We start from the raw sequence: 23544 nt of genomic DNA, 5'->3' as shown, positions 1-23544 counted from the left end.
AAATACTGATTAAAAGAAACCTGAGTCCAGGCTCTGTTATTGAGCCTTTCACGTCTGTGAGTTCCAAATCTGTCTGAAAGAAGAAAAAGCAAAACAAACCCTTTCTTCAATCAAGGGGTCTTCTCCAACTGAAATTCTATTACACATCAGCAGATACAAATGTTGTTTTCAGTGAACTCCTCAATTTGATGGCTTTTTTGAGATATTCCACCACGCTTGGCAAAATGAGCAAAAAAAACAGTGACACTGAAATTTTCTTTGGAATAAATAAAACATAGCTGCTATTAGCATTTAGCTCTGTATATGATAAAAACTATTTGTGTTCAAGTTTGGTGATGACACAACTTTGAGTCATTCTTAAACCAGAGACATGGGTCTGAATCACAGCTAAACAAGTCATGTTTATTGTTTTCTTCAAGGATCTTCAGACTGGCTTTATTCAATGAAACTGAATATGCCACATTAGAGCACAAGCAGATGATTACCAACAATGTTTATTGATGCTACCACTAAGAAAAAATGGCAGACTGATATAAAATAAAGAGACTTAGCAGATGGGATATTGGCATTTGAATTGGTTAAAATAGATTACTGATTTTACCCCAAACCTGCCTTCTTATGAACATTGCGGTACTGATGCTTGTGGTAGAACTGTAAATCACTCATCCTTATAAAAAAATTTCCAGTAGAAGACCTTGACTATCTATTGTTACACATGCAAGGAATATTTTATTATTGGGGAAATCCAAAGCAGTGATTTCTTGTTAGATCTCCTGTCAGCACTGACTTTAGACATAAGCTGTTAGCATAGAAAGTTAGGTAAAACATTTACTGTTTCTAGGCATCCTCTTCAGTAGAAAACCAGCAAGAATAGATCTGCAAACATAATTAGATTCATAGCTCTGACTGAAATCGAGGGGAATTAGAAACAGTGTCGCACAGCTGGCATTTCACTGAAACCCGTAACTGAGCAGTGCAACGTATTGCATGAACCTGAAGAAGGATCTTGGAAGGCCCAGGTAAGGGGCAGAACAGTGATCTGGCTGGAATTGTCTGCTAAAAGGTAAATGCAGGTGAAGAATAGTCCTAGGATTAGTGAAGAACTTAGTGGAATTTAGGATATCTGAATTTGGCTGTAGGTTCGTAAAATGCTCTAATATTTTGGCCATGGTAACTCTTCCAGACTCCAGACTAGCATGAGGAGGCATGCGATCATTAATTAGCTCTCTGGTATTAAGATGTAGCATTTTGTGCTGCGAGTATCCAACAAGTTCCACAGCTGTTATCTTCATTATTGTCACCCTTTATTGGGGGTCAAGGCATGTCCTTTTCATGTAGGTTATCAAAACGGTGCTGACTCACCAGTATTTGCTCTGGTGGCTTTTGCACTGGATACAGTTCTTAATGTATTTGAATTAAGTGACCCTTAGTATCCAGGATGATTCATCTCAATTGCCAATGCATATTTATAGCAGCAAAAATTCATTCAGTGCTAGTCAAGGAAATCATGTGTGAATTTAAGTCCAGTTGGCAAGGTAATACAGTATCTGAAATGTTGGCTGTGCAGCAGCTGTCATTCTATGCCAATCTATTCTATCATACAGTAAGCAGGTGGCTCACACATATTGTTTTTACTACATATCATTTTAATTTTGCAATGTCTCACTGAAATAGGAAATGTGTGTTACTGATTTCAATAAGATTTTCTTTATTGAAGCCAGGAGAGCATGTTAATAGCATGCAGCAAATTACAGTGTAGTTTGAGTAATACAGCAGCTGGTGAACCTGTTTATTCCCTTTGGCTATAGTTGTGTATCAGTTTTAAGTGCAGCTAATTAACTTCTATTCATTAGCAATTTTACATAAATTCAAGCAGAAAAGAAAATACAAGCCTCAAACCATCAGTGTTCCTTCAGCACCGTTTTGTGATGCCATGCTTCAGCTTCTGTGTCAGACACGCGTTGTCCTGAGGCCAGCCTAGGGGGGCTGTCAATACTCTTCTGTATTTCTGAGACTGGTAAATTTCTGAGGTCTTATCTGCTGAAGAAAATGTCTTTATTGCAATATTGCATGTTAGTTGTTGCATGTGATAATGATATCTTGCTCTGTCTTAAAGAACAGTTGTCATGATACAGCCCTTTGGTGTTTCTTGACTTAGAGAACTAGTGTTTGTAGGGTGAGTCTGGCAGGGCAGGGGAGGGCCAGTGTCCAGTCCAGTCATAGCATCCTGTGCAAAATATGGTCTCTGGTATTTTATGGTTTTATTGGCCTGCTTGATTCTCAGTACACTTATTTCTTATCTTCATCATATTCTGGTTGGGGAGATAACCTTTTATTTCAGAGTAAGCCACATCTTCGAAGATATTTCTCTTTGTGTGAACTACTGTCAATAGAACCAATACTGTATTAATATTTCTTTTTCCGATGTGAGTTCATTATTTTTGATTTATAAAGAAAACAGACATCAGAACTCTTGGCAAGGTGTTTCAGAAAGTGTATTCTTTGACAGAGTTTCTAGGTTAAAAAGAACACCAAAAAAACAGAAGGAAAATCAACAAAAAATAATTAGTGAGAATTAGGATGGAGAAAAAGAGAATAGAAGAATTTAGTATATGGGATTGCCTCTCTTCTTTTAGGGTAAACTGTCTGACTTCAAGATCTTTAATTTCAGTGAAGATTAATTTTTCCCCACATAAGGCAATTGATAGTTATAACCTATTCTCTACAGAAGAGTTTCTTACTGCCTACATCTGTGACAATTTAACAGGTTGTGAACTATTTTATGCTGCTTGTCCTCCTACTCTGGAAATCCCATTTTGAATTCTGTGATTTTCCCAAAACAGAATTATTAGGGCTGAAAATGAGATCATGTGGAGGATCAATATCATCCTCTTTTCTGAAATTCACCTATTTTACTAAAATACCATTCCACTACATGCACGGAGCGCTGTGCTGCAGCTGCTCCCTGCAGTTGTGTCATTTGAACACTGAGTGGCACTAAAGCCCATGGCACTGACAACACGAGGCATCCAAAACAGGGTCCGCAGCTCAGAACACAAACTACTAGGTAACACGTGAGTGGGTTTTTTGTATGGCTGAAAATACATTTTATATAAGCAAACTTGTAACACATGTTGCCTATCTGAGACATGTTGCTACTTCAGTTATTTTTGAGGAAAAATTTATTTGCATGTCTTACGGTACAGTTTTGCTACAGCTGACACCACTGTTCAAGAATAATTCTGATCACAACATTGACTTTTTTATGATTAACTGTGTTGAATTCTTAGTTTCAAGGGGATTCAATATACTGAAAGTAATCTGTTGCTGAAAAACAAGTCCACGCCACAAGATAATTTGCATTCACTTGGACAAAGTCTGTGCCAGATTTGGCATGTTGCCCTTGTTCCCTGAAATGAGGACCATACTGCATTCCCCACTCTGACCTGAAATGGTGGAGGTGTAGCTGTAGCGTGTACTAACAACTGAAACTCTGGGGAAAACCGCCAATTTTAGACATAATGTCATGGTTCTGTTTCAGAGTATGACTTATATACAGCAAATCGTCAGAAGATGAAGCTGACTATAAAAATCCCTTCCATTTTTCTCCTTTCTTATTTTCCACCTTTCCCCGTGACACTGCAGCCACTGAAACTTACTTAATCCCTGTGCACGAAATCAGTTTCTTAGTTTACCATAGAAGCTTTCTGGTGAGTGACAAGATATACAAGTATACAGGGTAGTACGCTTACTGTTTTACTTTATCAGGTTGGCCTCAGTCATTGAACTGTGTATACAAACGGCATGCCCTATTTACTTAGTACGAGTGGACAAAACAATGTGTATTTCTAATCAGAGTAGTACCTTATTTTTCTTCAGAGCTAGCAGTGGTGTACAAAGATGATTGTTTGGTAAAGAAGGATGTTAAAGTGGGCAGGGGAGAGTTCAGTGGCACATATTACTTTTTGTGACCTTTCATCTGCGCATTGTGGCACTGACTTGCTTCTTCACACTTCTTTGAGGCAGTTAGGAATTTCTTCCAGTTAAGTGAGACTGAGGGAGCAGTGTGAGGTCTGATGTCACTTGGCAAAGCTACAATTTCCATAATGACTTGCCTGTACTTAGGGGGGAAAAAAACCCCTTATGTTCAACCACAGTTCAAGGTGGGATTGTCGTTACAGAAAGCTGCTATGCCCTATAGCGGGATTTTTAGCGGGAAAGGGTAAATCAACTTGAACATAGAATCATAGAATTGCTTAGGTTGCAAAGAACCTTCAAGATCATCAAGTCCAACTGCAACCTAACCATACTGCTCTAACAACCCACCGCTAAATCAGGTCCCTGAGCACCACATCCAGACGGTTTTTAAACACATTCAAGGATGGTGACTCAACCACCTCCCCAGGGAGCTTGTTCCAGTGCTTAACAACTCTTTCTGTAAAGAAGTTTTTTCCTGATATCCAGCCTAAACCTCCCCTGGTGCAACTTGAGGCCATTTCCCCTTGTCCTGTCACCTGTCACCAGTGAGAAGAGACCAGCCCTGCTCTCACTGCAATCACCTTTCAGGTATTTGAAGAGAGCAGTGAGGTCTCCACTCAGTCTCCTCTTCCCCAGACTAAACAGCCCCAGTTCCTTTAGTCTCTCCTCATATGGCATGTTCTCCAAGCCCTTCACAAACCTTGTTGCCCTTCTTTGGACCTGCTCCAGCACCTCCATGTCCTTTCTGTACTGAGGCGCCCAAAACTGAACACAGCACTTGAGGTGAGGCCTCATCAATGCTGAGTACAGGGGCAGGATCGCTTCCCTAGTCCTGCTCACCACACAATTCCTGATACAAGCCAGGATGCCATTGGCCTTCTTGGCCACCTGGGCACACTGCTGGCTCATATTCAGCTGACTGTCCATCAGCACAGCAAGGTCCCTTTCCATCAGGCAGCTTTCCAGCCACTCCTCCCCAAGCCTGTAGGGTTGCGTGGGGTTGTTGTGACCAAAATGCAGGGCCCGACACTTGGCCCCATTGAAACTCATACAGTTTACCTTGGCCTATCGATGCTGTCTATCCAGGTCCCTCAGGCAGATCAACACACCCTCCCCAACTTGGTGTCGTCTGCAAGCTTACTGAGGGTGCACTCAATCCCCTCATCAAGATCATTGAAAAAGACGTTGAATAGAAGAGGCCCCAGCACCGAGCCCTGGGGGACACTGCTCGTGACTGACCGCCAACTGGATTTAGCTCCATTGACCACAACTCTCTGGGCCCGGCCATCCAGCCAGTTTCACATACCACAGGGTATTTCAGTTCTCTGGTTTGCACTGACTTTCTCACTGGTTCTGTATGAGATATGGAAAGGGGAGACTTTAGGATTTTTATAAGACTTATGTTTGTTTCCCATATCTGACCTTTGTTCAGAAGTAAGGAAAGTGCCTTTGCAAGCTGATCACCTCTTCTGTACTGTCTAAAGACTAACTAGCGAGTATCATAGGCAGAATTAGAGGCCAACAGGTTTTTTGTTGAGAACATCCCATAATAGTGCTGTGGAAGAACAGCAGTTTAAAACTTGGTGCCTTACATTCATATACCACTGACTGTATACATTTTGCTGGAACGAAAAAGGTGACCACACAGAAAAGATAAAATTCATAGTTTATGTTTAAACAGGGGGTCTGGATCTTAGAAGGGTGCCAGATATGGTTCCTGTTCTAATGTTGTTTTCTGGATAAAGTTTCTGAATTATTTAAATGTGATGAAGAAAGTCATTAATATGTTCTTGTTGCACGACAATCAAAATCAGGTTCCCATTCAAAATATGGAATACTTTGTGATGCTTTCTTCTTCTGCAGTAACAGATGAGAGCTACAGCAAGGACCCTTCTGTGCAGTGCTGTAATGGACTAGTCATACCTCTGTCTAGGGTTACAGGACTAAGGTATTCTTGTAGCTGTGTATGTCATGCTTCAGATAATTCACCAATGTACTGAACTTCAGATATGCAGAATTGCCTTTCATTAAGACTCTAAGGCTCCGTTCTCTGAAGGCTTATGGCTTTGCACAGTTACCAGAAGTTGTGCAAAATATTTTTTGTGAATTTGGACAAGCTGTATTTGTGATGTAAATTGTGCTTGCTTTAAATGACTATGGATGGTGGCAGTATCTAACTCAGAGGTTCTTCACACCCTTTCTGCATTCAGTATTTGGTTACTATATTCTTTCTTTCCTGACAGCAAGTTCTGCAAATTCATTAAGAGTTGGATAATCTTTTTTACCTTCCATTCAGTATCCCCTCCAAAGTTATTTGCTGTTCCACATTATGAATGATATTCTCATATTTAAGCCAGCATTGTGGTACACTCATTTCTGAACAGTTGTGACTGGAAAATGGGCAATTTATTTCAAACACTTCAAAAGGAAGAGAAAAATACCTTTCGTTAAATTGTTTCTTACTGCCTCTGGGCATTAAAATACATTCCTCTCTGACTGATGGTAGCCTTGTGATTTGGACAAACAGCTGCAATCAGGCAAGGTGAAAATGTATTCCTCTCATCTGAGAGTTTGTTCATGAGCTAAAAGAAACAGCAGAACTTGTGATGATAGTATTCACAAGGGTACCTTGGCCTAGATTTCCCTTTGAAATACAGGCTTCTTCCATTTTCTAGATTAGAATATCTGTTTAAATTTGTTTTCAAAATTTAGTATTAAGTACAACATTAATAATCATATGTTGTCACGTTCTTACAACATTTCTTGTAATGAGGAAATGGGATAAATTCCTTGTTGAATTTGCTAGATCCGCTTCCAGAATTTTTGAAGGTTTTGAAGTTGACCTACAGAAGTACAAGGAAAGGCATTGTTGTGATCTTCATTTTGTTCGCCCCTTTTGAGTGATCCTAAAACATAAAACACCCTTAAAGCTCTTGAAATATGTTCAGTATATCTTATATCTGTTAGACTGTCAGAGTTATCATTAGGGAAATACTGCAAATTCCTCCTTGCAGTGTTCTTGGTACTACTGCAGTTCCGCTATCAGCTGCATTCATAGTTGAGTTATTTATGGACAGACCAGGAATGCCTCTGTGTGCTGCAGCCATAGTAGTACAGTTACATTTTCTAAAACAACACCAAGAAATGTATTGAAGTACACTGTATCTCTAATTGTAGGAGCAACATAAACATGCAACAAAATGTTCTTTGACCTTAACAGGTTATCCTCTTGTTAACCCTGAATACAGTGCAAGTGATTTAATTTATTCAATTTGTGTAGTTCTAGTAAAAGGACATGAGAGAAACAGAAACCAGTAGGGAGAAGAAACACCTCAGTGTGGTCTCAAAAAAAAGAAGGGATATACTTCTGAACTTGTAGTCTTTCCTCTAGATTGAGAAAGAGACAGGAAAATTCAAGTAAAATACATGTTTTACACAAGTGGTCTGGGTACCAAGCCAGACATTTGAGCTGTTAACTTCTTGGTTGTGAGATCTGTAGCATTATCCTGATGATCACTGGTTCTTGGGTTAGGGCAGAATGATTTGCCCTCATGAGAAGGCCCTGGACTCTATGCACTTCCAATCTATTCGGGGTGAGCCCTACATTCCTGGTGTCCCACTTGTCTTTCCTGCAGTGCCCTACAGCTTCCCCGTGTCCTTGTTTTATTTTTGTAGGGAATCGGAGTACTGGGGCTAAGGAATGGCACAAGTGGTTTCCTTTCAACCCACCTATACTGGAGTGAGAACTGTAGGGGCTGAGAAGCAGTCCTGAGTCATTTAGAGCATTTAGACATTAGTGTCCCATAGCCTAAATTGTGCAAGATGTTGAGCACTGTTTGTGGTTTGTCACATAATTTTGGTCAAAGTTTTAATCAGTCCATCACTGTTTCCAAGATACAAAATATGATGGCAAGATCGAAGTATCCCAATGCACATTTCCAGTGGTGCTATTCGGTCAGTGAGATAGCTGTTTTGTGCTTCTGGTGATCCTGGTAACCTCATGCTTTTGCTCAAATGAATTTTAAGTTTTCATCTGTACAGTGAGAGTATTAGAAGAATCCCAGAGTAATGTGTGAATGTGTTGCTGTTTTTTTAGGAACTTGCAACAATACTTTAGACTGGAGTACTAGTATATGCATTGCTGAACGTAGTGCAATGACTTGGGAGTGGATTTACATGTGTCCTTACACCTAGAAATCTGGGAATAATGTGGTATTTGCAGAAATGGTGAACAGATTACGTGTACTAAATGGCTTGTGTCTTTTTTTTTTTTTTAAATCTCTTAATGGGCTTAAATACCCTATAAATAGATAAGATAAAGAAACCCCACACTCGCTCTCTTAGAGATTCCACAGATATGCAGGGTAAGATTTTTCAAGAACTCTTACTAGAGTTCCCCACTGTTCAGGCAAGAGTTTGCACAAATACTCATATCTTTACCTGTAATGTTATAATAATAATTCTTTTAATGTTAGAATATTAGTACTTCTCAGTTTGCTGCTTACACCTGGAATTTTATTCTTCATGTATTTTCATCTCAAGGAGGAAAGTACAATTGCATTTGAACTTAATTTTCATGTATTTTTCCAGACAAAACTTTTGAGCTCAATTCAGTGATTGGTGCATTTACCTTCAGTTAAAATTAAACCAAAAGTGGAACTCAGACTTTTTACTGATATTTACTCTGTAAATGCTCTCTCTTTTTTTCAGGTGTAATGCAAGACACCTTGGGAGTTTTCTCCCATAGTGTTAGATGAATCAAATGGGGCTATTGGCAGCCAAGCAATTTGTGTGAAATCCTTTTGAAGTCATTAGAGAGGAACAGGTATGTCTAGGTCATGATTCACCTTGAAAGTTTACCTTTGGATGTGATGAATTATAGATGAGAAATCCTTTTTCTCTATAAAATACAAAACAAGCCTATATAGCTAATGGAAATTCAGGTGGTAAATGATAGAAGTGTATAATTTGAATGGACTTCAGTTTGTTGATTGTTCTCTGTGTACTAAGGGCCCAAAACTAGAGGTATTATTTCAGATGCGGTCTCAGGAACCCCAAGCAGGGGATAATCTAATCTTGCTGATTCAGTCCATAGGATTGATCCATCTCAGGTAGAGGATTTTGCACTTTGTTAAACATCATGAGATTTCTGTCAGCCTGCTCCTACTTTTTGTTCAGGTCTTTTTGAATGGCTGGTCTTCCAGCATTTCATCAGGTTCCAATTGGGTACCTTCCACAGACTGCAGGAGAACTTTTTCTGTCCTATCATGTGGATCATCAATATTAAACACTTTAAGTGTTCGTATCAGCATCAAATTTGTCTGGACATGGGCTGCAATTAGATTTTTGAACCAATGAATGCCAGCCTTTGGGCCTAACAGCCCATCCAGTGTCTCATCCATTTTATGGTTCACCCATCCAGTACTTAAAAGGAGCTTATAATCAGGAGAAGGACTGACTTTTAACTAATATCCTGATAGTGACAAGAGGGAACAGCTTTAAACTAAAAGAGGGGAGATTTAGATTAGATGTTATGGGGAAATTTTTCATTCAGAAGATGGTGTGGCACTGGAACAGGTTGCCCCAAGAAGTGGGGGATGTCCCATCCCTGGAGACATTCAAGGCCAGGTTGGATGGGACCCTGGGCAATCTTATCTGGTGGGTGGCAATCTTGTTCATGGCCGGGGTTTGGAACTAGGAGGTCTTTAATGTCCCTTCCAACCCAAACCATTCTGTGATCTCCTTGATATCCTCCCAGTTTCGCTACAAGGATGCTTTGAGTGATCGTGTTGAAAGCCTTTCTAATGTCAAGGTAGATGATCTCCACTTGCCCACAAATACAGCCTTTCATCATGGAACACAACTGGGCTGGTTAGGCCCAACATTCTTAGTTTAGTTCTGAACTTTAGAATAAATGTTTTGAACGTATGGTAGCAGCTTGCAGAATATATGTCACTAAAATTTGTACTGTGATTCCCAGTTACAGTTTTAAGTATTATTGTCAGTATTATCAAACATAATGAAACAGGGCTCTATCATATACTTCACAGTTGTCATAAATGAAATCCTGTGCAGTGAAATTCTAACAAAACCAAGTGATTATGTTACTTACTGAATCACTACTCTCATTGAAGTCAATATTTCACTTTCTACATCCTAATTACCTCCCTTATTGGGAAACAGATTAATTTGATCTCTTTATGGAGTTTGAAAGCTAAAATGAATATTTCTCTTTTAAAGTTTCTTAAAATTGTAGTAACTATTCCAGTGTGAAGGAAAGCAATTGCAATTCAGTGGAAATTCTTTCCAATTCACTATTATTGACTGGAGTTGGCTACTTCAGTAAGGAACACACATCTGATCTAGCCCATTTGACTGTATTGGAGTGGTGACAGTTTGTAACAGCTGTTGGTATTGTGAAATCACAAGTCAGGCAGGATCCTGGATTCTGGATCTCAGGTAGGAGATTTTTCTCTGAAAATGTAGGATGTAGAAAATTAAAAGGGAACATGTATTTCTATGTTATTGGTAGATCAGCGTTATTATTTTGAAAGCAAGAAAACTGGAGTAAAGCACATTTACTCCATGTTAAAGCAGCAAAACCAGCAGAGCTGGTATTTTGAAACAGAGGAAGCACTACTAATGCCAACTCTATCTTTGTCAATAATGTGCTAGATGTGGATATTTTTGCTTTAGGAGGAGCCAATAGAGAGGTAGAAACTACAAAACTAATAAAATATGTTTACACTGAACACTTTCCATATTATATTATTTTGAAAATAATTGTCATAGAAATCTTGGGAATAGCAAGAAAGCTGCTTGAGCTGGAAGGAGTATGTTAATGAGAAAATGCAGTAGGAGTGAGTATTCAATAATTTGTATTTGATATGTGAGTATGCTCGCTGATGGGGAGAGAATAATCACGTTTGATAAAAGAACTCCATGATGGTAAGGCCAGTTTACTACTGAAAGTGACGGGTAGAGAGAGAGCTAGATTGTCAGTTCTATAAATTAACTGTAGCACTGGTTTGATTATAGGTAACACTAAAGTTCCTCAATAATCTATAGTAATCCGTAAAAACATAAAAAGATAAAAATTTTGAGGTAAGATATTACTGCCACAGATGTTCATAGCAAAATTTCCATTTATTCCATAGAGTCAAAAATTTACTTTTGTTGGGTTTCTCTGGTTTTCTATCTTACAGAAATATTTCCTTTCATTGTTTCATTTTTCCATGCTAAGTTAAAGCAAACAAGTTATCCTAGGGCTGTGTGGTAGGAAGGATGAGAAGAGCGCATACCTGAGACTCAGTTAATGCTACCACATTAAACTAATAGTATTTTGGTGTTCCTTTCATATGTAACCCTAGCATTCTATCTGGCTGAGACAAAGCGAAGTATCTGAGTAAACTGCCTTTTAAAATTCAATAGCTGAGCCAGGACAGCATGTAAACTCTGTACTGCTTCAAGGACCCATGTGGCTTGGGTGCTGATGAGCCTAGTTCTCATGGCTTTGCGTTTCTGGGATTATCACGGATAGCTTTAGTGTCTTAGATGCACATTCAAAATATTACTATTCCAGGTGGTGAAGCACCATTCCAGAACAGTGGGGTGGTGGATTCCATGTCCCTGGGGACATTCAAAGTCAGGTTGACAGGGCTCTGATCAACCTGATCTAGCTATGGATGTCCCTGTTCATTGCAGGGGAGTTGGAAGGGGCTTTTAAAGGTCATCTAGTCCAACTCAAACAGTTCTTTCATGCTATGATAAATTGTACACATATCCAGACGTGCTTCTTTTTACGGTTACATGAGTATGCGTGGAAAACATGCATGTGCTTTGTGCCTTTTGCTCAAGCACAGTAAGACCAGGTGATCAGTATGGCCTGCTGGAGGCTTGTGGACCCCCTGCTGAAGTGCTTATAGGTAAAAGCAATTGGCTGACAAAGGATACTATTAAAAAGTGAAAGGAGGGACGTGTGCTTCATTGTATTTACTTTAATATGCATTTACAAATTAGAAATATTGCAGACAAATAAAACCACAGCCGGACTCATCCATCTTTCCCAGTAACAGTTATCTGATTAGACTCTGTTAGGACTTTTCCATGCATTGCAGTGGTTAAGGGAGCTGTCCTGTTCCGTGATGTGGAAAACAGGACGATTCACAGGTAAATCGCCTATAGTCTGGCTTCTGACTGTTGTGTTGTTGAGATGAGTTTTGGAATACTGTTGCTGTCCTGAACTAAATAAGAGTGGCGAGTGAGTTCAAATAGGTCAGAGGAGCTATATGACAGTAGCATACAGCTTCATCTTACAGAAAGAAATTAGAAGCTCTATAAAGGAAGGGAATTCAGAAGGATTATTTAGGTCAGTGACTAATCAGGGCCTGGTTCAACATATTTTATTTAGAAAGTTGGATTAAATGGATGATATGTCTGAGGAATTTCTTTCACTTGAGAGAGTTCTTGTTGAAAAATAACACTAAGAAAAGGTAGCTACTGTAATAAATGGCAACTAAGACATTGATTCATTTTGCATATTACTTTATCAGTGAAAAAGTCTTCTACTTCTTAATTTTATTTTACATTTATAAACATCATTTTCTAATACTAGCATACCAAACAGCAAAAATCAAAGGCTCATCTTACAATTTGAAGACTTCAAAATTCATCACATTTCATAGACAACACATATTGGGGAAAACGAACGAAGTAAAAAATAGTTGGTGCTCTTTACCAACACAGATTGTCTCACTGTTTTACAAGAGCTGCATGATTGGGCTTGTGGACACAGACATATTTTGTTGGCATTACTTTTTTGGCTTAAGAATGTGAGAAGTTATATTAGTAAGACAATTATTAGAATACTTTTTTTTCCTGGTTTTGATGCCAACAGAAGAAAGAGATTGTCACAGTCGAAGAATACATCCCAATCAACACTGAAACTTTTTGGATCAGATTTTGGATGAATTAACTTAGAGTCAAATTCTTTCAGATAGAGTATATTAGCAGAAGAAAGAGCCATTACTGCTTTCCAATAAAATGAGAAACATAACTGAGTACCACCTGTCACAAACGCAGTACAATGATGCAGATGGTTATTTATTTTCAGATAGAGAGGAATAATAGAGGGAAATACTGCTGCCAGTTTTTTTTTTTCTCTTCCCTCCCCTTTTTTACCTTCTTGTCAGAATAGTTTTTATAAGTACAGGAAAAAAATATCCTAGGATTAGAATGGATTGATAGGATGTTCCTTTTACTATCTATAGTTCACTGTTTTTAGGACAAAATGTGGTTTGAGAGGTCTACCCATTAATTTTTTACCTTGTATGATCAGGTTTCAAAAATAGAAATAAAGGGATTTTGATTGCTTAGTCATGTTTTTATATCTGAAGCTTAGCAATTAATTTATTTTACTTGAAATATAATTACCTGTAAGAAGCTGAAAATGATCTGCAATTTTAAAAGGTTTCCATTCATTAAAGAAATATTTTTATGATAAATATGCATATTACAAGAATTAAAAACTAATCTGTCTTGTGTCTGCTGTTTACCAGTGTAACTGCAACTTAAGCTGAGGCAGGAATCAAGAGAGCAAACTAATCTAATTCAAGTCCTTTCCAGTTTAGAATATTCCACGAAATTGTTTGCTATGCTGCTAAAATCTACTGACAACCTTGTTAGGTCTGACAGAGTGCAAGTTCTTTTTGGAGCTAAGAAGATGGTGAGAGCATCAGATAGATGTAAATGGGTGAATTAGGTGGGCTTCAAGCATACCTATTGTGAGGACAATTTGAAATAAGTCATTCCCGTGTTCCATTTTGTAACTAACATCTACATAAAAATAAAGAATTCACTCTTGCTTACTAGTGATTTCCTTCTCCCTCATCCATTCTGGTAGAGTGACATATTTTATGGCTAAACTGGGAGAAGAGCCAGTATATCCATGGCATCTTCCTAGAACAGAAATTGTATCTTGACAATATAAAGCTATATTTGGATCATAAAATTAAAACTGACAGATAGGTATGAGAGTAAAAATGTGAGTGGTACTGAGCCAGTAAATGGTGCTAGGCTTCTGTAAACACTCATGCATACTGAAAAATAAAAATACACAATTAACATCACTTGCTTATATCTGAATACCTTCTTGGGAGAGCTTGTCACTCTTGATAATTAGGGAGTACATTTTAGGTTAAAAAAAAACAGAACTTATAGAACTTATATTACAATGATGTGATAGAAGAAGTACTGTAAGACCTCTCATAAACTTCAATTCTGTGATTTTTAGGTCTTCATTTTGGGGCTGCACCTTAACACAAATCTATGTTTGTATGTACTGTCATGGTTTTATGATTTTTGGTTATTGGTATTCCACATCATAACATCATGTAGTGCACTGAGAGTTAGAGTTAATGCTCCAGTTCCGTGGATTGTGGATAGTTCCAAGTACCTGGTTCTCAGAAGAGAAGAACTACATTTCCCAGAGGACTGCTTGCTGTTCTGTTACTGTTTTCTGTTCAGAGGGAAAGATAAAAACTGTTCACGTATCACGAGATGTCCCTTTTTGCCCTTCTCTTCCCTCCTGCTCGTCTCAGCAGCGTCTCACTGCCAGCATTAGTTAGGCCTCTTTTGGTTTTTGGACACTCTCTCTCATTTTATTTAATTTATTAGCTTCAATTTTGATTATACTGTATTATATTGTGTTATTTTGCATTCCGATATCTTATTTAGTAAATTAGTTCGTTTCTCCTCAGATTGTTGCAGCTGTTTTTGCTCTCAGGCCCATCTCCCTACCCTTTTTTCCCCTTTTCCCTTTCCCAGTGCGTGAGTCCGTGGGTGTCCCCCCCATTAGTCACGGAACCAGTCCGAACCTGCCCGTAAACCACTGACATGTACAAAGCTGTGTATGACTGTTAAAGACATTAGGAAATGTTTTCATCCCAGACCATATTTATCTTAAACAGAGAAAACTGTACCTATGCTATATGCATCCAAAATCATGCCATATAGCTACAACGTATTGTGAGAAAGAGTCGAGCTCTTTGAACTATTTCCCCTTATGTATAATACATATCTCTTGTGGCCAGATTTTAAGGAATAAAACCTCTGTTCAGTGGGGTTTAAAACGTAGTGATTCAGGAGAGCATTTGACTAACTGGCTCACTGCAGCCCCAAGAGGGGAGAGGTAATGTTAGGAAAGAGAATACAAGTGAACTTTTGCCATCTTAATTTTCTTCTGAAACATGACACCAGGCAGGGATCAGGTCAGCTTCTGACCTAAATTCAGAGCTCCATAGAACAAGAAAAAGACTGCTTCCCTGTTGAAGTTTGCTTTCAGCGTAGAAGCCCATATCTCATTTAGGTCATGCACTATAAACACATATAAAGATGAAGTTAGTCTTACAGAGATGTTACACAAGTATTTATTTTATTAGTATATCCAGCCTGGTCTTAAAATTTTAGAACTTCAGCTTGTCTACGTATTTTGATTTCACACTGCTACTGTTCTTGCAGTCAAATTTCTCAAGTGATTGATGTCTTGAGCACCTGCTCTTTTTCCCTTAGCTGCCATATACAAAGGCTTGAAAATATGAATATGACCTGATGGTATTCTAAAAGTTCAGGAACTAGCTACTTAGACCTGCTCTTTCTCATTTTAAATCTTATATTTTGGGGGGAGACAAGCTATTTAGAGAGTCTTTGGGAAAAGCAAACAAACAAAAAAGTGTCTTGGTTATGTTTGATTGAAAATTAAGCTTTCACCCTAGTCCTTTACATCCTTCAATTTCTATGTGTGGAAAGCCTTTGGCCTTGCAGCTTTTCTTAAAGATCCAACATTTTGCGTCTTCATATTGAACACCCTTTTTGTAGCTGTTGAAAGAATGACTTGCACTTTGGCTTTCCCAATTTGTGAATTTATAGCCATGTAGGTCTCTAAGATTTCGTATGTTTTTTTCTGATTTTTGAGTGGGATGTTACAGAACAGTTTGAGGTGGTTTGTTATTTAACAGTTTTTCCATATTTCCATTTTCCATCATTCAATAATGGCAAACTCCTGATTCTGTAAAGCACTCTGACAAAGAGCCATTGTTTAACCAAACCTGTGACTGATCCTAATTCTCTTTTGATGGCCCATTCAGTAACTTGTTTGTAGCTACTGTAAATGGTGATTGTGGTCTTGATACTATTTCTCACTGTGAGAAGTTTGTGTTGGAGGAATAGCATCATGTATGCTGTAAGCTGATACCCCTCCTCCTGCTCTTGGTAAAACCTGATTTGTTCTTGCTTTTAGATGTTTTTCTATGAATGAGTGTGTTTTTAGGGAGTCCGATGGGGAGTGAATGACGTGAAATAGCATGGAGCTTGATGGATTGCAGTACTTTATCTTCTGGGACACCTTTGAGATATTTATATAGAGAAGACTAAGCATGCTTATGCTAACATTCATTTCTAGTCTTCCCAGTATCACAATTGGTATATTCACTTTATTTTTTTGTTGTTGTTTAAAGAAGGAAAATAACTTTTGAACACATTCCTTTCCAAGCTTCATCATGACGTTTATAGCTTAATTATAAGCTCCTGCAAACAGGGTTTTACTGTGTAAGTGCTGACACAGCCTTACCTCTAGTGACCTGAGTGGCCAACTGTGTTAATTGCAGTAAATCAGTAATCGTTATGGAAATGTGTATCCCAGATCTCTTCTGGAACCTGGACCGTAGTGCTTGACTTTCTGTAGTGCTACGTGTATATATCACTTTGTACAAAGACCAAATTCTTGGCTGTCACTAGGAAAGTAACCCCCTTCTTTGTGAGAACCTCCTTTGCCTCCGCTTTCTATGTACCTGATGCATGAATAAACTGACTCGGAAGAAGAGCTTTATGAAGCTTGAAGAATATGACCCTTGGTGGAGGAAATTTAATCAGATTTAGTGAAACTGTTTATTGATCTACTTTTAGACTGCAGAGGATATCCAAAATGTAGGGCACAACCTGCTGCTTTGGCAAGGAAATTAATAGGGAGACAGAGGTTTATTAGTTGTCTCATTTTTCCTACTTGTATCTCTGTTCATCCTGACTCGCACACACAGGTTTTGGTCGGTGTTTTTTTTGGGGGTAGATGGGCTGGGAAGCGATGAATACAAGAACTTCTCTGCCTCAGCTGTCTTGGTAGGCAATATGGCATCTGTATCTGTAACAGATATCACGGGGGCTCATCTGTCCTTTGGCTTGCTTAGGGAGCCTGATGTAGGCTTCGCAATGGTTTTTTGTTGCACTTGCTAGGGTTTTGGTACGGTCAAAAGTCACTGCTAAAATGCAGACAGGTGGATCAGGAGCAGCTAGGTGTGCGGCAGGCTTGGATGATAAAATTGGGTGAAGAAAGGTCTAAGCCTTCCATTAAATTAACTGTAGGCAGAAGAATATGGCAAATGGGTGTGTTTTAATAACTTTCAGGTAAAAGGAGATGGTGGGGTAGTTTTAGTGGAGAACGGGACAAAGCTCTATTTTGAAGGTGCTGTTTGTGTGAAAGGTCAAATCTTGGCAGGATCAAGCAACTGTTTTCAGTGGTCTTCGGATGCTCATCACATCCAGATGTGTTTTGGTCCAAAAGCTGTATTCTGCATTGAAGCAACAGTCCCAGGGGGACTGCGGCTGAAGTCCAGTGTGAAGCAGGGATCTCCTGAGCCGGGTCTAGGTATCCGCAAAGCCGAGGGTCTGTGCTTGGGGTAAGGTCCCACCGCTCCTCTCCTTTCCCCTTGGGAATGGGGAGCAGGAGGAGAGATGCCGTGTGGAGGAGCTCCGGCCACGTCCGCGCCGGGGCAGCTGCGGCGAGGTCCGTCCGCGCTCACCACCCCGCCAGGAGCCGGCAGCGAGAGCAGGGGACCGGAGGCGGCGGCAGGATCCGGCCACATCCCGCAGGTGGATCCGGCTCCTGCCTCCCCCCGCACCGGGCCCGGCGGGGCGCGGAGCCATGTGACTGCCGCGCTTCCTGCCTCCGCGCCGCCTGATCCGCGGCGGAGCGCGGAGCCCAGCGCAACCCGGCGGCTCTCGCAGTGACCGGGGAGAGCAGCGCTCGGCTCCGCGCCGGCGGGCGGGCAGGCGGCGGGGAGGGCGCTGCTGCGGCCCCGCCGCCGCCGCATGGAGACCCAGGACCAGGGGGCGCAGATGGAACCGCTGCTGCCCACGGTACGGCTGCCGCAACGCGGACCGCGGACCCCGGTCGCCGGCAGATGCGGCGCGCCCCGCGGGAGGCAGCTGGGAAGCGGGGCGCGGCGGGTGGGGGGGAACCTTCCTGCCTGGCTGTGCCACGGCTCGGAGCGGGCTTCTCTGTGCGAGGGGAAACAGGTTGGCTCGCTCCGGTGCCGAGCGATGCGGCGGCGTGTCGGCGATGGAGAGAGCGTGTGCGGTGTCCGTCCCAGGCCTCCGGATCCCCTTCTCTCTGCATCCTCTTGCCTCCGACAGCACCTTTCTGAGGCTCTCCCTTGTCCTCCCCCTCCCTCGGCATTCGCTGCTGTACGGCAGCGCTGGGGAGTGAACACCTGTGCACTGCGCCCCGGGGGACCCTGGCTCTGCAGGTCCCTGGCCCTCCTTCGCTTGCAGACCGCAGAGGAATCTGCCGAGCTCTGGCACTTGCGCGTCAGCGTCTGTTTCCCACCGGATCCCGATCTGTTATCCATGCCGCGGTGTCGCAGTTTCTCGTGTTCAGAGCTCGTGGAGCTCCATGTCTGTGGGGTTATTGGTGGGGGTGTGCGATGCACCTCTGAGGACAGTTTGCACAACTATGGTCAGCGTTTCCCAGTAAGTACGAAGGATCAGTTGGTGGGGTACCTGTTAAATCAGTGGGGATCCTTTTTACCGCCTGCCTTCCGCCAAACACGGGGTTTGCAGATGCATGCAGTGTGTCAGTGTGGATGTCGATCTTGGTCTCCTACTGAGATTCAATTTGTGAATGGGAGTTCCTGCCTCGTACTGGAAATTGGAGCGTCTGGGGCAGGGAGAAGTCTCTCATGTGCATACACAAGAGTCTGTCTATGCATACACATCCACATGAACACACCGCATTGGTTTGCGGAGGATTCCCTGGCTCTCAAAATGGTTCTGTTAGCACGACAAGCTGCGCAGCACTGACAAAGCTTGAAAGAGCCAAGTCTCAGCTGCTGCAGGTTGACAGGAGACACTCATGGCAAGCCTGTTTTTGTAGGGTATGTTCCCATCATCTGTTGGCACAGTCCATTTTGCAGTCAGGTGGCAGGTTGCTACACAGCGTGAGCTTATCCCCAGCATCTCCTTTCTCTTTGTGGCAGGGACAGCTTTGCTTTTTGCTCTCTGGGTACCTTTAATGAGTCCTAATTCCCATAATTTGCTGCTCTTGTAGCTTCTGACACAGTAGTAGGAAAAGGTCTTGTAATTTTCACTGACAGGCCCATTGTCTACTTCCTTTCTTTTGAGAGGCAATTCAGTGTCAGTCCAGCTTCCACCTCTAGTGTTCATGATCACTGACTGTGGAAAACTCTGTGTTTCATCCCAGTGTGACAGCCTGCAGTTGGTAGCAGGCTAGCTCTTACTAGTGTGCTACTAGGCAGTCAGTCTCTCTTTGTGAATGTGCATCACTTCTGTTTGCGTGGTACCAGATGCTTGGGGAATGAGAGGAGTTCTTCTGGGAGGGACAGTTACCTTATGCTGTCTGGCTTTAGATTTGTTCTTCCAGGGCTATGCACAGGAAGAAAGTCTGCTGCTATTGTTGGAAAGAAAGCATTTTTTTGTGTATCTGTTAGGGAAGAATTTTCCCTGGTTACATCTGCAGTCCTAAGTGGCAGAGCCCTTCCCTGAGTGTAGAGCTGTTGGTCCCTGGCAGTGCTGCTTGTTAGGTTTAGGGCCTGGTTCCAACCTCTGTGCCAAGCCACCTTAGCACAGCTGGCTAGTTCAGCATTTGTTGTCCAAGTGTCAAGGGGAGAAGGGACTCTTCTGTACTTTATGTAGTATTTATTGTTGCATATATTAATCTTCAATCCGTTTATTTTGCTCATGCTGTTTCCAAGAGGGCCTGTGCAGTTTAACATGGCAAGCTGGCTTTCCTCCCATAGCAATGATGGTAAAAACAAAACTCCTGCAGTCTTGGTGATCTCTCTGTCCTGCTGGCATATTTGCTGTGCATCGAGAATTTAAGTGTCAAAATGTGTTTTGGCAGCCTCAGTCTGACAGATGTCTCTAGCCCTGTGTATGGTGAAGCAGAAATGGCCTTTGCATGGTGGAAGTCATGATGGAGTTTAAGGAGCAAGAATGTTCAAGAAACATTTAGATGTTGTCCTAAGGGACATGGTTTAGGGGGGAAATGTTGGTCGTAGATGGACAGTTGGACTAGATGATCTTGGAGGTCTTTTCCAACCTTGGTGATTCTATGAATTAGTACTAGCTTAGTGCTTTTAGCCTGGATGACATAGAAGAACCTTGAGAGCATTCTGTTTTAGGAATCAAACCTCATCTTGTTTAGAAATAAATGGAAACAGGCATACAAGCTGTAGAACGGGTACAGTTCTCTTCTCAAGCTTTGTCTGACTCTGGTGGCCAGAGTATGAAGAAAAAGAGAGGCTCCTAGCTAAAAGACTTCTGTTTCCCTCAAGGTCTTAGTCTAACTGACTGTGTGCGTGTGTGTGTGTGTGTGAGAGAGAAACTGTAACATAAGATACATTATAATTGTTATTCATAGTGAAAGACACAGTCCTTGATTAATTTTATCTTCTAATACTGCCCAGAAATTGTGAAACATCAGTGTCATTTCCCACTCAAAACCCCACAGTCTGCACAAAGTGGGGTCTATTTCTGTTGCAATGTTAGTCAGATGTTGATTTTATTATACAAACTTCTAATTAAAAATCCAGCAGAACAATTTGCAAAGGGATAAAACACATTGTTCCCTGTTGTTTTGAGGACTTAAGTGGAAGAATTCTTTCCTCTGCACTTTCTTAGTAGTCTGCAGCACCTTTGTTAGAGATAAGGCTTCTGATTTTCTTTTTCTTTGTTTTTTCTTTTTTTTGAGAAATCTGTTGGGAATCATCTGTAAGAGCGATATTGTAGTACTAAGTTAAAAATAAATTTTTTCACATGGAAACAGTTTGAACAAACTGTTACTGAATACACAAACACTGTCCTGTTTCTATCATTCAATACATATACTAATATGGTAACAAAGTGCTTTGTGTCTAATGTTATATTTATCAACCATCAAGTATACTTTTTCAGTATGATTTGTCAGAGTGCTTTAAAATAGTTGTGAGTAATTGAAAGATTGCTGTGAAGTCATCAGTTGTTTACAGAATGGGAGAAACAATTGGCTGATCTCTTCAAAGGTTTATTGATTTCTTATGAGAGGACTGGATATTGTTAGTTGTCTGCATATATGTATACTTCAACACATGTAAATTGTCTTTCAAACTGTCACTTAAGACAGTTTATTTATATATAAAAAAGTTGACTTTAACATGTTTGTTTCTGTTGGTTCCAGGTCTCTCTTGTTATGCAAATAAAAATTAGCTTTTAAAACGAGGTTGTTATCTGACAGAGGTTTGATGCTTCTCATATATAAGCATGTGTAGATGAAGTGTACAGAGATTTTTGTTAATTGTGTTTATGTATAGCATGTTGCTTTGCTGTGTTGTCTGGAAACACTGAGAACAGTAATACCCGTGTATTTAAAACCAAACCTTCTCTTCCTTTCTGAGTTCATATTCTTGTCTTTCTCATTCAGTCTTTTAAAATTGAATTTTTTTTTTTTTTTTTTTAATTTTGAATCTGGTAGATGTAAGACATGAAAGCATGACATTGTTGATATATGTCCACAGACACATATACTACATGCGTGTGTACCATGCTTGTAGTAGGTAGATGTTGTTTATATCCGCTACTCTTGTCGCTGCTGCAAATGACACACAGTTATTACATCTTAGGTCTCCATGTGTGGGAGAATGGTATAGCAAGATCTTGGGTAATAGCTATTTTTAATGCAGCAGGTGAGTGTGGGAAGATACACACAGTAAAAGGCCAAATTCTTTTGCTTTTGTTAATGCTGAGTGGGACCTCCTGTGAGAGTTGCAGATGAAATGTATTGCTCATTACGAGAATGGATGTCAGAATCTGATCCAAGGACTAATTCCCAGTACTCTTCCCCAGAATTTAGCATTATAGTAACAGTTAAAGCAAGTTTATTCAGTCTGGAGAAGAGGAGGCTCAGGGGAGACCTTATTGCTCTCTATAACTCCTGAAGGGAGGTTGTAGTGAGCTGGGGGTCGGCCTCTTCTCTCTTGTATCTAGTGACAGGACGAGGGGGAATGGCCTCAAGTTGCACCAGGGGAGATTTAGGCTGGACATGAGGAAATACTGCTTTTCTGAAAGAGCGGTCAGGCGCTGGAATGGGCTGCCCAGGGAGGTGGTTGAGTCACCATCCCTGGAGGTGTTCAAGAAACGTTTAGATGTTGTGTTGAGAGACATGGGTTAGTGGGGTTATTGGTGGTGGGTGGATGGTTGGACTGAATGATCTACAAGATCTTTTCCAACCTAGCTAATTCTATGATTCTATGATTTATAGGATGTCTTGGTTCTTTTGGAAAATAACAGTGTTACATTTTCATGACAAGAGTACTGAGATAGTGGCACCATTTATAATAAAACCCCAAAACCTAATTGTAAGTGTAAATTTAGGATTGAGTTGCGGCTTTGGGTATTTTTCTTTCTTACTACCTGATTCCATGTTCTGAGGGAAAAGGAAAAAAGAAATCTTTCTCCAGGAAAATGCTAGGAGAAAATGAAGTGACAATCAGAGGTGCTTCTTTTTTATTTTTTAACAAACAGCAACATCGTGATGAGAAAGATCAGAATCATATGATGTGCTGTTGTGTTACTGTTAAAGGATAATTAGCAATCTGATATACATTTGTGCAAATATAAGAAAAGCTATGAATACTGTGTGGAAATAATTCTGCTTTAATGTATTTATATCTGCTTTGGGTCCTTCACACAATTTCTGCTTTCTAAATATATGTTTCTATTTCCTCTGCTAATAATTACAGCTCCCCTTTCTACTTTTTCATTTAGAAAAATACAGAATCAATTCTAAAACGAAATACTTCCACTGGCATCTTTTAGTGCTTCTTAAGTAATGTTTACAACCTTAGCGGATGAGAAGTTTTAAGCAGGTGAAGGAAACATAATCCACTGTAAACTGTCTTGAACGATTACTTGTGTGTGTGATAGGAGAAAACAGTAAACATAGGATGTTCCTTTCATTTTGGTAACATACTGCAACATCTGTTTTTAGGTCTGTATTTAAAACAAACAACAACAAAAGTAACAACAAAAAAATCACTGTGAACTTTAGAAGAATCATGCCATTGGGACTCCCTTTATATTAGCGGTGACATTTTTATGTCCGCCGAATCAATGGAGGACTGAATGCGTTCAACACAATTTTCAGTTTAAAAGTTATTCTCATGAAACAAAAAGTAAGTGTTGAATATTTAAAGATGAGTGAAATCCACCCTGCTTCCACAAAACTGTTGGTTAGGATAGGCA

The 23544-nt window shown here is 40.4% G+C and overlaps 1 protein-coding gene across 2 annotated transcripts in view; it reads left to right on the top strand.

The window, feature by feature from the left end:
• The window catches only part of SLC4A10 (solute carrier family 4 member 10), a 180236-nt gene that overhangs the window by 3076 nt on the left and 153616 nt on the right, over nucleotides 1-23544 (top strand). Inside the window, exon 1 of one of the 2 annotated variants that reach the window (XM_021399396.1) lies at nucleotides 17991-18165. The exons of the other annotated variant lie outside the window; for it this stretch is intronic. Within the exon in view, the coding sequence (XP_021255071.1) occupies nucleotides 18118-18165 (48 nt within the window). The 5' untranslated portion in view covers nucleotides 17991-18117. Of the gene's footprint in view, nucleotides 1-17990; nucleotides 18166-23544 lie in introns of those variants that run through there. 2 annotated transcript variants of the gene reach the window in all.

This window comes from Numida meleagris, chromosome 5 (genome assembly GCF_002078875.1).
Source record: "Numida meleagris isolate 19003 breed g44 Domestic line chromosome 5, NumMel1.0, whole genome shotgun sequence".
NCBI lineage: Eukaryota > Metazoa > Chordata > Aves > Galliformes > Numididae > Numida > Numida meleagris.
The sequence above is the reverse complement of the archived record's forward strand: the minus strand, read 5'-3'. Positions and strand labels throughout refer to the sequence as shown.